At 49.5% G+C, this 13891-nt stretch overlaps 1 protein-coding gene across 6 annotated transcripts; it reads right to left on the bottom strand.

Annotated features, from left to right (window-relative positions):
• Positions 1-1841: 1841 nt before the first annotated feature.
• Positions 1842-13808, bottom strand: LOC132667089 (kelch domain-containing protein 3). Of its 6 annotated transcripts, XM_060615557.2 has the most exons (15): positions 13613-13808; positions 11266-11478; positions 10912-11088; positions 10651-10766; positions 10397-10468; positions 10054-10267; positions 9887-9973; positions 9372-9480; positions 9176-9249; positions 5146-5293; positions 4369-4435; positions 4185-4289; positions 3751-3825; positions 3523-3640; positions 1842-3076 (listed from the first exon to the last, which is right to left on the bottom strand). In XM_060615557.2, exons 2-15 carry the CDS (start codon positions 11417-11419, stop codon positions 2940-2942), a joined length of 1653 nt encoding a protein of 550 aa, XP_060471540.1. In that variant the 5' UTR covers positions 11420-11478; positions 13613-13808; the 3' UTR covers positions 1842-2939. The 6 variants fall into 6 exon arrangements, with proteins under 6 accessions (XP_060471540.1, XP_060471538.1, XP_060471536.1 ...); XM_060615555.2 differs by lacking the exons at positions 1842-3076; positions 3523-3640; positions 3751-3825; ... (1 more) ...; positions 4369-4435; positions 5146-5293 and adding exons at positions 7234-7853; positions 8986-9064; positions 12742-12783 and having other exon boundaries at positions 13613-13805; XM_060615553.2 differs by lacking the exons at positions 1842-3076; positions 3523-3640; positions 3751-3825; ... (1 more) ...; positions 4369-4435; positions 5146-5293 and adding exons at positions 7234-7853; positions 8986-9064; positions 12710-12783 and having other exon boundaries at positions 13613-13804.
• Positions 13809-13891: the final 83 nt, after the last annotated feature.

Raw genomic sequence — 13891 nt, 5'->3', positions numbered from 1 at the left:
CAATGTCTCCTGTGGGCCCTTGATGAAGGGGAAGAGTAGCAGGCTGAAGGCGTGGTGGGGCCAATACAGCCTTGTGATGGACATGCAGGTATGTTCATGACTACCCTTCATCTGAACCCCCCCCTTTTTTTTTTAATGTTTATTTATTTTTGAGAGAGAGAGAGTGAGCAGGGGAGGGGCACAGAGAGAGTGGGGAGACAGAAGATCTGAAGCAGGCTCTGCAAGGACAGCAGAGAGCCCAATGCTGCGGGGCTGGAACTCATGAACCATGAGATTGTAACTTGAGCCAAAGTCAGACACTTAACCAAGTGAGCCACCCAGGCACCCCTAAACCCCCTTCTTATGCTTGGAAACCTCACACAAATTGAAGTTGAAGATAAAGCCCACCCCTCACCATATAAAAGACCAGATACTTGCTTTCCCAGCATTCCCCTTGCAGCCATATAACCAAGGTTTAGCTAATCAAATGCCTCTGCCAGGAATTTCTGAATCTAGAGCAAAACAAGAAGGAAAGTGGAATACCACTGGTGGCAACAGGGGCATCTTCACAACACTCTTGTTCCAAGATAGCATTTAGAGTGCTTTTTTAACTGCTCAGACTTAGCTGCCAACCAGATTTTTTTTTTTTTTTTTTTTTTGAGCTTTTCTATTACCTTCTTAGTGTTTTTTGAGCCCAATAGTTCAATAGTCTTTTTCTTTTATCTGTCAGAATCTGTTCTTAGGATTGATCTATGTGGCATCAGGGACCTTGGAGCACTGGATCCCTCTGGGCAAGATAAAATATCCTGGTAGCTTTAGCCCTCAGCTTACAATCACTTGGGGGACAAACACTTTATGCTCATTTCATAGTTCAGTCATCAGAATTACATCTACTCCTCCATTCCAGAAGCATAAAGCATTAGATATCCTAGCTTCTAATTCTACCTCTCTTCCTTTTCCTTATGACTGTTTTTTAGATGTTAGTCTTTAAAACATAGTAATTTCATGATTTATCACATTAAAAAACAAAAAACAAAAAACAAAAAACTATGCCCAAGGTGGGGCAAGATCAAGAGTTGCATGCTCTACTGACTGAGCCAGCCATCAATTTGTTTCCTGCTTGGAATTAATAGGGCTTTCTGAATCTTACTGCTTATAAATTTCAATTCTAGAAAATTCTCAGCCTCTTTAAAATATTCTCTTCTCTGGATTTCAGATTATATGTATTATACCTTCTTAATCTATCTTCCATGTTTTGTTCTTCCTATGTATTTTAATACTTTCCTCAGTTTCCATTTCTCTGTATCCCTGTGTTCCATCTTTGTAACTTCAAATCTACTTCCGGTTCATTCTCCTTTTAGATGTGTCTAATCTGTTGCTTAACCATAAAGTTTCTTTCTTTTTTAAATGTTTATTTATTTTGAGAGACAGCAAGATAGGGAGAGTGCACGCTCATGTGAGAGAGAGAGAGAGAGAGAGAGAGAATCCTAAGCAGGCTCCGCACTGTCAGCATAGAGCCCAATGTGGGGCTCAATCCCACAAACCATGAGAAAGAGAGAGAGAGAGAGAGAGAGAGAGAGAGAGAGAGAATCCCAAGTAGGCTCCGCACTGTCAGCATAGAGTCCAACATGGGGCTCCATTCCACGAACCATGAGATCATGACCTGAGCCGAAGTCAAGAGTCAGATGCTTAACCGAGTCACCCAGGTGCCCCATAAAGTTTCTTTCTTTTTTCTTTTTTTTTTTTAAAGATTTTTAAGTAATCTCTACACCCAACGTGGGGCTCAAATTCACAACCCCAAGACCAAGACCAAGGGTTGCACACTCCACCAACTGAGCAAGCCAGGCACCCCAACCTTAAAGTTTCTAACTTCAAATAGTATATTGTTCATTTTTAAAAGCTCTACTTTTTATCAAACCAGTTTGGTCCTTTTAGATATTCTTTTCTTTAGTCATAGTTTCTCTTTAAATATAAGCAAGATATTTTGTTTTGTATTTTATATTTCTAACATCTGTCTTTGCTGGTCTGAGTCTGTTTTCTATTGTCCCTGATGACTCTTGCTCATGGTGATTTCTTTCCTTGTGTGCTTCATATTTTCACTGAAAGCTCACATTCCTTCAAATTTTATCTAAAGGAACTCCTTGAGGCTTGAGTTTCAAGTACAACCCTCCAAGTGAAGATTACATTTGCTTCTGCCAGGTGCCTGGAAGAACTACCAACCTGAGACCACTTCAAACTGAATCATTAATTAGCTTGAGGATTCTCTAGTCCACATGGGAGTAGGAACTGTAGACCCAAACAGTACCGACAACCAGCTGTGCTTGTACATTACTGGGGAAACTTTCTGTCCTCACCTCCTCTCTCCCTCTGTATCCAAAACCAAAACTACGTAGGTGAGCTGTGAGAGTGGTTTACTCTTTCAATGATCGTGTCTTCTTTGAGGTTTAAGTAGGAGGGGTCTCTGGTCTGATTTCCTACTTTATGGGAGCCTTAAGTTTGCTGCCAGCCCCCACAGGTGGCCCACTGAAACAGTAGTTCTAGGCTGCTCGAAAAACCCACCAAAAGGGAATAAAAAGAACAACAGGAATGTTTACGATTTGGCTCTTACATAAAGTCCCAGCACTAGGAGCTATCAACAGACTTTACAGCCTTCACTAGCCTCAAGATCACTCACTCACTCACTGGCCCTTTTTCTTCTACACCACGATCACTGGTATAAAGCAAGGATGGGAGAACATGAGGACGTGATGAACCAGATCCAAGCAGAGAAAGTGTGCCAGGACAAAAGGCTGGGCTGCTCTTCTTGTCCAAGAGCCCTCTGGTCATCTTTGAGCCAATCTAGCTCAAGGGCAGCTATGATCCTTGCCCTTGCATGAACAACTAGAAGAGGCCAAGCCCAAGTCTGTCCCCATAGATCCGTTTCTCACTGGGGCAGTGGCAGAGCTGAGAACCGTTCCTCATTACTCTTTGTTCAAAGGGAGATGTCTCCGGTCCTTGCCTGCATTTCGGCGCCTCTTTCGACTCAAGAAGCTCTCTAACTTCTTACTGCGTTTCAACTCCTTGAACTTCTCAGCTAGGACCAACTGGCGCTGCTCAGCTAGAGAACAAAGAGAAAGAAAGCAGGTAAGCAAGGGAGGAGGCACTCCTCTTTTCCTTTCCCCAGGTCTGTACTTCTCAACCTTGATGCTGGGATACATGACTTGGTTGGAATTCACTGGTGTACGCAGCAAGCAGATTTTTTCTACCATTCCCTGCTTTCTCTATTAAACCAACTATGAGCTCCTTCTATGCGCCTGGCCCAGCATATGTAGGGGAGGCGGGAGAGATAAAAGCAACACTCCTTGCCCATAATCTATAATTAGGGATATAAGAATAGTTACAAATTAACTCCTCCCTACCATTTCTATTTTCCTCCAACTTCCCATGGGATCCAGCCTTCATGACTTCGTTAGGGAGCTCACGGACCCCCAACACAGCATGCTGCCTCTGTGGCCACCCAAGCCTGTCCCTGTAACCAGCCTGTGACAGCTGTGTCCCACTTACATTTCTTCAGGAAGTATGGCCGATGGCCCTGCTGGGCCAGAGCCCGCCTCTCCTGCTTCAGGGCCAGGCGCAGCTCCTGCTGCCGCTTGCGTTCCTGCTGTGCCAGTTCTTGCTGCTCCTGAGAAGCAAAGACGAGGTGGGTGAGATGGGTGAGTAGGAGGGACTGTGAACCACCTCCCGCGTGCCCTGAACTGTTCTCCCGCCCACCTGCGATTCTGACCCACTCACCATTCTCTGGAGCAGCTGCTGCAGTTTTTCGTGCTCCTGCCCTGAACGGTGCTTCTTCAACTGCTTTTTCACAAGCTCCACATTATAAAATGAATATGACGGTTAGCAGTCTGCAAACGTCAACCAAAATGTTGTGCCAAGCATTATACTAAGAGGTTCGCGTTTGTTAATGCAGTAACACTAAGAGATATGAATTATTTTATTATCTCTTTATGATTAGTAAAGTGAGAAGTTAAGGAACCTACCAATGGTCACACGGCTGGTAAACTAATGAGCCAGGATTTGAATAGAAGCACATTTGGGAGAGTTAAATCAATTAAGGAGAAATAAATCTGCCCACCACTATGTTCCCTGTTCCCCTCTGCCCAACTCAATAACCTGGACCCGAGTTTCCCACCCCTGGAATTCCCATGAGCTAGTCTAATGTTCCAAACCTCTTTCTCTTTGGCTCGGATGTCATTCAGGAATTGATACGTTTTGTCAAACACCTCAGGATTATATTCCCCTGACAGATCGTCAAAGCGGGGGTCCCGGGCTACCTTTGGAAAGAAGAGAGAGACTATAAATGAACTGTTCAATCTCCCCTCACTGAGACAGCCCTTCCTGCCTCTTCCTCACCTTCTTACTGATTGGAACAACTTGACGCAAAAATGGCACCCGAACCTTGGCTGACATTTCCAGAGGCCTACGGAGAAATTAAAAGACATGTCCAGGGTCTCCAGTCCTTTTTTGTTTTTTTTAAAGATTTTATTTTTAGGTAATCTTTATACCCAACATGGGGCTGAAACTCACAACCCCAAGATCAAGAGGGGCACCTGGGTGGCTCAGTCAGTTGAATGTCTGACTTCAGCTCAGGTCATGATCTCACGGTTCGTGAGTCTCAGCCCCACATCGGGCTCTCCGCTTCAGCCTAGAGCCTGCCTGGGATCCTCTGTCCCTCTCTCTCTGCCCTTCCCCCAATTGTGAGTGCTCAGTCTCTCTCTCTCAAAAATAAAAACATTAAAAAAAAAAAAAAAAAAAAGAGATGCACACTCCACTGGCTGAGCCAGCCAGATGCCCTGGCTCTCCAGTGTTGTTTTTTGTTGTTGTTTGGTTTTTAGTGTTTATTTTTGAGAGAGACAGAGTGCCAGTGGGAGTTGGGCAGAGAGAGAGGGAGACACAGAATCTGAAGCAGGCTCCAGGTTCCAACCTGTCAGCAAAGAGCCTGACGTGGGGCTTGAACTCACAAATTGCAAGATCATGACCTGAGCCAAAGTCGGCCCCTTAACTGAAAGGGCCACCCAGGCGCCCTCCCTGGCTCTCCAGTCTTGATCAAAGGCCTCCCATCTAGGAATGCAGACACCTACTCAAAGTCCCAGGTATTCTCAAATTCCTGGGGCAGGCCTTGCTCCTCACCTGTGTTTATCTGCAACACATGCATTTTGGACAGGTGGTCTAGAACTTGGCTTCTTAGTATTGTTTCCAGCTACCAACTGTTTGTATGTCTTAGTCCCCACTTTGTGCTGCAATTCCAACAGCTCTTCAAATGACATGTCAGATGTGTCTGTGGAAGGAGGGGTGGGGACACAACTCAGCACAACATCTCCCAGCGTTACAGAGACATCATCCCACCCGCATTCCTTAAGTAATTGACCCTTTCCAATATCCCCATCAGGCCAATCACGACAGGCTTTAGGCAGCGCAGGTTGCAAGAGTGCTACACTGACACCTAACTTCCCAACCATTCCCACCACCTGCTAAGGAAGGTATACAAATGTACGGTTGGGGGTAGGCCAAGCCACAGTCCATTCTTTTTCATTTTCTTTTGAATCCTGCCTTCACGGTCTTCCCCACAGGGCATGTCTTCCTTGCTCAGTTACCACTGCCAGTGCTCTCCTTCATACTCTCAGCACCCCTCACCTCAGCCAGTGCTCTAGCCTCCTAACTGGTCTTCCAACCTCCATCTCCTCCCAAAGTTATGCTGGACAGGCTGGACAGGGGCATCTAAAATGCAAAGCTGATCTCATCATTCCTACCCCTTTTCCATACACACATGCTTCAGATCACATCACTTCAGAACTCAAAACTCCTTAATAGCTTCATCTTGATCAGAGTAAAAGCTACAGGCCTTATAGTGGTTTGAAACCCCCCATGTGACCTCACCCCTGGTCTCTAATCTTGAGTCCTATAATCTCTTTCCCACTCCTCTCAACTAGTCTAGCACTTACTGAGCAAGAAGATCTATGATCCTGCCTCAGTTCCTTTGCATTCGATGTTGCCTCTGCTTGGAATCTTTATCCAGATGTATTTACTGTTTCCTCACCTCCTTCAAACGGTTGCTCAAATGTCACCTACTCAGTGAGGCCTTCTGTAACTACCTAAAATTGCAAGCCTTCCCTTGCTTTCTCTCCATAGCCCTTATAATCTTTTTGAAAACTGAGGTATAATTCACATATCAAAATTCACCCTTAAAAATACACATTCCTCTGCTTTACCTTTTACTGTATTAATTTACTTTTTTTTAGTCATCCTTTCTGAAACATAAGTTCCATGAGAACACGATTTTTAAGATTTTATTTTTAACTTATCTATACACCCAATGTGAGCTTGAACCCACACCTCCCGGATCAAGAGTCACATGCTCTACTGACTGAGCCTGCCAGTCACCCCAGAACAGGAGTTTTTGACGGCTTTTATTCACTACTGTATCTACAGCATCTAGAATGGCATCTAGAACAGCCCGCACACGATAGATGCTCAACGAAGATTTGCGAAATGTGTTCAATCCTGACCTACTAACCCCCAGCAACCAATGCCTCCCCAGACTGTACTTTTTTACACACGCGTTTTCTCTCTGCGCAAAACTCTCATCCTCCCTTTCAGAAACTGCCCAGGCTGTCCTAACCCAGGAAGCGCCTCCTCACACCCCACTGTCCCATTTTGTCGGCGGCGCTCCCCGCGGTGGCCTCTTACAGAGAACTAGGCAGTTTCACGGTCACTGCGCCGCCACCTACCCTTCCCCCCGCCCCGCGCTGCCCCTCGGCCCGGCACGAGGCCCTCACCCTTCCGCAGGACCCCGGGCCCCACGCCCTCGCCATCCTCCTCGCCTCTACTGGCCCTGCGGAGAGACCCGAGGGCCGCCGCGATACGAGAACTCTCTCTCGGCATTGGCTTGTGGGACGCGCCGGGCGCGAATGGCGCCACTTCCGCCCTCGTGCCTCCCGCCCCGCCTCTTCCGGCTTCTCCGGGAGACGCGTCTGCGCAAGTCGGTGGTGGCTAGGACACTCCGGCCGGATGCACGCACTCGGTATGCCGTCGCCACCTTTTGGTCACATGGCGCTGGACTCCGCGCTGTAGAAAAGCCAGGGCCAGACCTTGGTGGTATTTGGTTTCCTTTTGCTCTTGGCAGAGAAGCCAGAACCTGGCAGAGAAGCACCCTGTCCTTTCGCAAGCTTCTGCCATCCACCCCCATCGTATTCCACAAAAACAGATCACACGTTTGGAGATTTTTAATCCATTTTTATAAAATCTGAGCTGGCTGGGAGCGTCAGGGAACAGCAACAGCTCAGGGAACGGTGGGATTATCTGCTGGTCCTCGCCTCCCCAGGTCAGGGAGAATGAGGGTTTCATGGCAACAGTTGCAACTCCTCTCAGCTCCCAATCAATGCTCTTGACTCAAGCAGGGGGAGGGGGTGGAAACAAGGGTGGGGGAAGCTCCTGAGGCTCAGACACTGCTTGCTTCTCCCTAATCCCCATTCCCTTCACTTCCCAACAGAACCTGGCTGGCCTGGGGCAGAGCAGAGGCCCAGGAGCAGTTGGAAGGAGGTGTATGGGACAGAGCACCAAGGGGAAGGGGCCCTCGGCCCAAGGGGGTAGGGAACTAGCCCTCCCCCCTACAGCTCCCCACTGAGTTCACAGCACAGGAAACACCTCTAGTCCAACAACTCCACGCAGAGGTATACCGAGTCCAGGGACCAAAGGGGCAGGCAGGTGAGGGATGGGGAAGGGCAGTGAAGATAATAGCAGGCTCAGGAAGGGAGGCGGCAGCAACTTTCTCCTACCCATGGGAGGAGACGATGGGGCGACTGATATTGCTGTTGGTGGTCATGGCATTCAGCTCCCACCTGGAAGGCCAACAATGACAGGCAGAAAGGGCAGAAGAGTGGAGCCTCCACCCTCAAGCCCAGAATTGCTCAAACAAAGCTATGAACACACCGGTCCCTTCAACATCCTAAAGCTCAACCACCCACAGCCACCTCTTTCTTATAGCCTTACTGTTTGACATGATTGTTAACAATCATGGCCCCACCCACCACCAAATCTGGTATCACCCACTCATCCACCTGCCAGCTCATGTAGACTTCCTATCTATGTTTATGTATGTGTGCTTGTGCCCAACTCCTGGAAAAAATCATCTGTATACACACCTCAGTAAACTTCCCACCCTACCTTTCCCCCTCTGCTCAGATCCAGCCAGGAATGCCTGTTTTTACTCTCAACTCCCAACCCTTTAAAGGCCTGACTCCCCTCTCCTAGGCTTGTACAGACTTCCCCAGCCCTCCCACCCCATTAAAATTAAATCCCTTTTTTCTCCCTTTCTTTTTGACAATTCTGTCATCCTACAAAGATTTACCAAGTACCCCCTTTATGCCAAGACCCTCGCTACAGTCTACTTGGTATGAAATACTTGCACATGTGTCAATCCTGAGCAAGTCTATGAGCCAATCAGTTCAGCCTTGTATACTTCGTGTCACCAAATACTGAACACCACCACCCCCCTCCCCCAGGCAAGTAAGAGTTAAACTGAACTGATACAGGAGAGGGAAGTGTCCATAATGACCCTGAAGGACACAAGTATACACCAAATAACTTTTGGTGCTTGATTTGGACCTAAGAATGGAATTCAAAGGGAAGTAGCTAGGAAAGACCTCCCTTAACTCTGGAACTAATGTGATCCAAAGATTCCTATACTTTGCAGCTAACTTCAAAGATTTAATTGAACTTTCTCAGCATGTTAAAAACAACCATACAGGCTCGGGTCTCAGGAAGTGATGCTTCTGAGCTTGGTTTGAAACACCGGATTTTTTTTTCTTCATATGATTTACCCAGCTGATAATCCTGTATCTCCTTTGCTCTCACTCTCAAGTACATTACATCTCCAGCAGAACAAAAACTTCTGTCCCCTCTATACTGAGAAACAAGTTCATCTGATCACACACTCTCAACCAATCCCTCCTCTCCAACCACTCACTGTACCTGATGTCATGGGGCAAACACGACTGGTCCAGGTTATACTGAATCACGGCCAGTTTACACAGAGTCTTCAGACTAGGGCCTTTGAAGGAGAAGTCAGAGAGAGGGATACGCTCAGAACCAAGGAAAGGGTCCACTCCTCAATGTCACCACCCAAAGACAGGGACACACATCTGGAAATATGTGTACTTACTAAAGTCCAAAATGTGTAAATCAGAATGATCTATGAGGTCAAATTCATCTCCCAGGCCTTCCTCAGGAGATGGACTATAGGGATCAAAAAAGAGATTAAGGAAGGAGGAAAGACTACCCATGAGACCCTTCTCCTCAAATGCCTCCCATGCAGTCAGATTGGGCCCTTCCCCAGGCCCTCCCACTTTCCTCCTAACCTGGTACCCCCAAAGAGAACAATCTTGTCACCAACAATACAGCAGCACTGGCGCCGGCGGGGACATGGCCCCTTCCCCTTCGGTTCAATCTTTTTCCAGGTAAAGGACACTGAAGAGAAGTTTATATGGAGGTTTAATACCTGCCCAGTCCAGACATCCTCCCTACCCCCATGCTCACCCTTACCTACTTAGGATTATTTTTTCCCCTCCCCCAATTGCTCCTTGTTCTCCCCTTAAAGGCAGTGCTCTGGGGGTGCCTGGGTGGCTCAGTCGGTTAAGCTGAGTCGGTTAATCTGACTTGAGCTCAGGTCATGATCTCTTGGTTTGTGAGTTCGAGCCCCGCATTGGGCTCTGTGCTGACAGCTCAGAGCCTGGAGCCTGCTTCGGATTCTGGGTCTCCCTCTCTCTCTGCCCCTCCCCAGTTCACACTCTGTCTCTCTCTCTCTCTCTCTCTCTCTCTCTCAAAAATAAGTAAACATTAAAAAAAAAAAAAATTTAAAGGCAGCGCTCTGTACCAGGGTTAAACTTCCAGAGGTCGTGGAAATGCCGGTTCAGCCTTGCATTATAGCCACCAAAGATGTACAGCTCCCCATTATAACCAACTGGAAGGAAAGAGAAACGTGAAGAGTGTGAGGGCAACAGGTGGGAAAGGGGACCCCCACAGAGACCGACAGACACTCACAGGCTGAGTGGCTCCGGCGGCCCTCAGGCAGCACTGGAGTGGGTGGACAGTCCAGCCAGGCCTCAGTCCTGGTGTCAAAGACACGGATGCGGTTGCAGTAAATCTCATTGTTGGAATGGAATGGCCCAAAGCGGTCAGCACGGCCCCCAAAGACATACATGTGACTGCCCAGCATTGTAGCTGAGTGAAAGTCCCTCCAGCGTGCAGGGTTGCCCTGGGCAGGAGCAGAGAGACAAAAGAGTGGGAGTCAGCACGGAGGCAAGGAGGGGATCTGCTCTCACTGAGCTTCCTATGATTTCTTCAATTGAAAGTAAGGATCAGGGAGGAAGAAGAAAAGGCAGACCTTTGTACAAATAAGGGTCCATGTCATGGTACTGGTATCCAGCTTGTGAATGTCATTGGAAAAGCAGTCCGCCTGAGTGGGAAGAGAAAGGAAGTGAAGAAAGGAATCAAAGAGGGGATCCGTGGTGACCCTCTGACTCTTGGCCTCTCCCGTCAAAACCCGCAAACAAGCCAAAGCCCCCCATTCCACCACCCTTAATTTCCCTTTCTCTTTCTTATTCTCACCCTAAAGCTCTAGTTTGCTCCCAGACATACCAGCTGCTCGTAGCCCCCGAAAATGTACATGGTTTTGCCCAGGACACAAGCTGAATGTCCATCCCGGGCCCCAGGAACTGTTCCTGACACTCGCGGTGTGGACCACTTGTGAGTATCTGAAAGAGAGGAGAGGCTGGGTCAGTAAGCAACCTCTGACACCACTCCCTCCTAGACTCTAGAATGCCCTCAGCCCACACCTTTCCCAGCCCATTCCCCGGAGGCATCATTTGGCAGAAGAGCCTCTCTGAGATCCATACTCACTGACGTCAAAGGCATAAAGTACATTGCAGGCTCCTTCGGTGTCATTCCGCCCGCCCCAAAGGAAGACCATGTCATCGATGAGGACGGTCGAGTGTCCATACCGCATGTAGGGTACCACAGGAGCCTGCCCACGGATGGCAGGCCTCACTGGGGGCAGCTTTGTCCAACGCAAGGACACTGTGGGCACAGTTCTGCTCAGCCCTGGAAACCTCCTTCCAGGCTGTTCACCTTTTCCCAAACCAGACATTCATTCCCCCATCCCCTTTGGCCATGGGGACTGCCACCAAACCTCATTCACCTGCCCGTTCCCCTCCCTGACATGGGTACCCAGGGATGGTCCCAGCATTAGCTTACCTGCATTGAAAATGTGCACATCAATCTGCCGCAGTGTTTCATAGTCTTCACCAGAGCAGTAACCCCCGAAGGAGTATACCCGGTGCCCAACAGCCACTGCAGCATGGTTCACCCTGCGGGGCCCGCCCTCCAGGTGCACTGTCCACCGTAACATCCCCTGGGTCACTGGTTACAGCAACATGCCCCCCCGGCACGGCCTGCTGCCTCTGCTACCTGCACACAAGTTATGGCCATGGGCTCCTCAGGCAAGGTCTTTATCTGGCTCACCAGGACTCTGCCCAGGACCAGCCCTTGCCTCCAAGCGTCACCCTGGTGGCCCTCCCACACCACCTTTCCAAAGCTCAGGTAGAGGTCAGGGAGCTAGCCCTGGTCCTGTGTTCTCCCACAGTGAAGGGCGGGGCAGCTCTGACCTGATTGACAGCTCAGAATTTGCTGATCAAAGGTTCAGCATGGTCATCCCTTACTCATGGAGGCTTCACCGTGTCGCTGGCCTGGCACAAGCTGCAAGCACCGCCTGCCCTTCCCAGGGCAGTGCATTCTCTTGTCTCTCTGGCTCTGCTCCGCTTACTGCCACCTCTCTAAGAATCTGTGCTCTTTAAGGTGGGGAAAGGGATCTCAAAATACTCAGGGCTATTAATAGTGCAGCCAACCCCAATCGGTCCATTGAAAGCTGGCATGGGTGCTTCAAAAGAGAAAAGCTTTTGGCTTTTGGAGTGAAACAGTCCCCCCCATCCAGGGCAGGGTGGATAGGGTAGGAATGATCCAGGACAGGGGGCTCCACGGATGGTAAGCCCCTCAAAGGGAGCTCTCGTCAAGCTAAGCTGTTGTCATCAGGGTCATCCAGGGCCCCTCACAGGCACGAGGAGTTCCTTTAACAGCTGTGCCTGGTATACTGCCAAGACTAGGAACTTAAGCCAGAAAGGTATGTGTCTGCTGGGGACTGAGGGGGTGAGGGTGGAGAGGAGGAATTTTCCCCTCCTGCTACTTCTCCAACCCCGCTATTGTAATAAAGAACAAGCTGTTTCAGCAGCTCTTCTCCCACTTAGATCCCTGAAAGGGGTATGGGGTAGGGGTGTGTGTTAGAAAAGAGAGAGGAAGGGGCGGGGGGCGGGGGAGCCCTTGGGCAGGACAAGAAATAGACTCAAGCATGACCTGCCAACCTAGTGATAATGGGTACATTTGAAGGCTCTGTCAGACAAATGTTCCTCCAATGGGTATTGCCTTCGTTGGCAGGCACCTGCTGGGTTTGAGTGGATCATCTGCTCCCTGCTCAAGAAGCCCTGGCAGAGCGAAGAACCTGGCAGAACCTCAGGCATAGAGAAAGCAAGTAAGGGAGGCCCCTCATAAGAAAGAGACACGGTTTTCAGCTGGCTTGCCAGCCCCCCTCCCCCTTCAACCTCCCTCAACCCCCCATCCCATGCTTTAAATAGCCAGCCTGCCAAACCTGAAATAGCCCCGGCAGGAAACCACTCTCACTTCATTACTCCTGTTCTCAATCCAAAAGATCTTGGATCTGGACTTGTGGGGACAGATAGGAGGTTGAACAGTTTAAGAATGTGTCTTTTGTCTTCCCTCATAACTTCTACTCCCCCCCCTTCGGCTATGTCAAGGTAAAGAATTCACAAGGGAAGAGAGAAGCAATTCCATCCAAAAGTGGACAGATTCTTAGCTGCTTCACAATGACAACTCAAACTCATGGAGATAAGCCCCTACTGTCTCAGGGGCCCCATTTATCTCTGGGTCTCCTGGATCATTGGTGCATTCTCAAGCTTCCTGCATACCCTTCATGTACCTACCCCCCTCCCTGGTCTCTTGCAATGTCCACTCCCCATTTCTGGCCCTTCTTGATCTGTGAGCTTTGCAGTTTTCTCCTTTTTCCTTCTCCCACCGCACCAAGCTCCACCCCGACAGCCCTCCATTTTCCCTCTTCCACTAAGGGGAAAAAGGCGAATATTCACTGACCCCTTTCGGCCAGGGATATTCCTCCCTGCCTATGACGCTATCCCTGTCTTCTTCCAGTCATCCCAACACTCCCCTCCCCCACAATGCCAGACCCTCCCCTCCTTTTTTTACATTATCCTCAGCTTCCCCGTTCTCCTCATAGCCCGGTCTTCCTTCCAATTCCCTTCAGTGCCTCTGCCAGCCACCAGGTCCCCCCCACTCATTTCCTCACCATCCTCCCCCAGTCCTTCTTTCCCCATTAACACTCTCCTTTCCCATCATCCCCCTAGTTCCCTCCCCACCCCCACCTCATCGCTCTCAGGCCCCTCCCCCACGACGCCAGCTCCAGGTATGGGCGACCCCAGCCCCTCCAATTTTCCTTGTTCTTCAACCCATCCCGGGCTACCTGCCAGGCCGGGCCGGGGCGGGGCCGCGGATCCTCGCGCTGCCTGCAGTCTAGAACCCGTTGCGCGCCAACCGACGGCTAGCTCCCCAACGAGATAAACACAGCCAGACTCGGTCCTTCCGGCGGGCAGCCGTGTGCGCACGTGCAGTCAGAGCTAAGTGCCCGAAGCCTACCGGGACTTGTAGTCCACGGGTTTCCAGAGGGACGTGAGGGGCTGAGGAGTGGCCAGGAGCCGAGGGAGGTTGTGCGCCTGTGCACATATGTGTCAAAAAAAACCCC

The sequence above is a fragment of the Panthera onca genome, chromosome B2, assembly GCF_046562875.1.
Source record: "Panthera onca isolate mPanOnc1 chromosome B2, mPanOnc1 haplotype 2, whole genome shotgun sequence".
Taxonomy (NCBI): domain Eukaryota; kingdom Metazoa; phylum Chordata; class Mammalia; order Carnivora; family Felidae; genus Panthera; species Panthera onca.
Note: the sequence above shows the minus strand (reverse complement) of the source record. Positions and strands in the feature narration are given on the sequence as shown.

Excerpts from the sequence above, each read along its gene's own strand:
- LOC132667089 (XM_060615557.2), bottom strand. The coding sequence starts at position 11,419 with ATGTTACGGTGGACAGTGCACCTGGAGGGCGGGCCCCGCAGGGTGAAC. Across the intron at positions 10,469-10,650 it reads TCGGGGGCTACGAGCAGCTG|GCGGACTGCTTTTCCAATGA; the intron begins GTATGTCTGGGA and ends CTTCCCACTCAG. Across the intron at positions 4,436-5,145 it reads TGTGTTGCAGATAAACACAG|GCCTCTGGAAATGTCAGCCA; the intron begins GTGAGGAGCAAG and ends ATTTCTCCGTAG.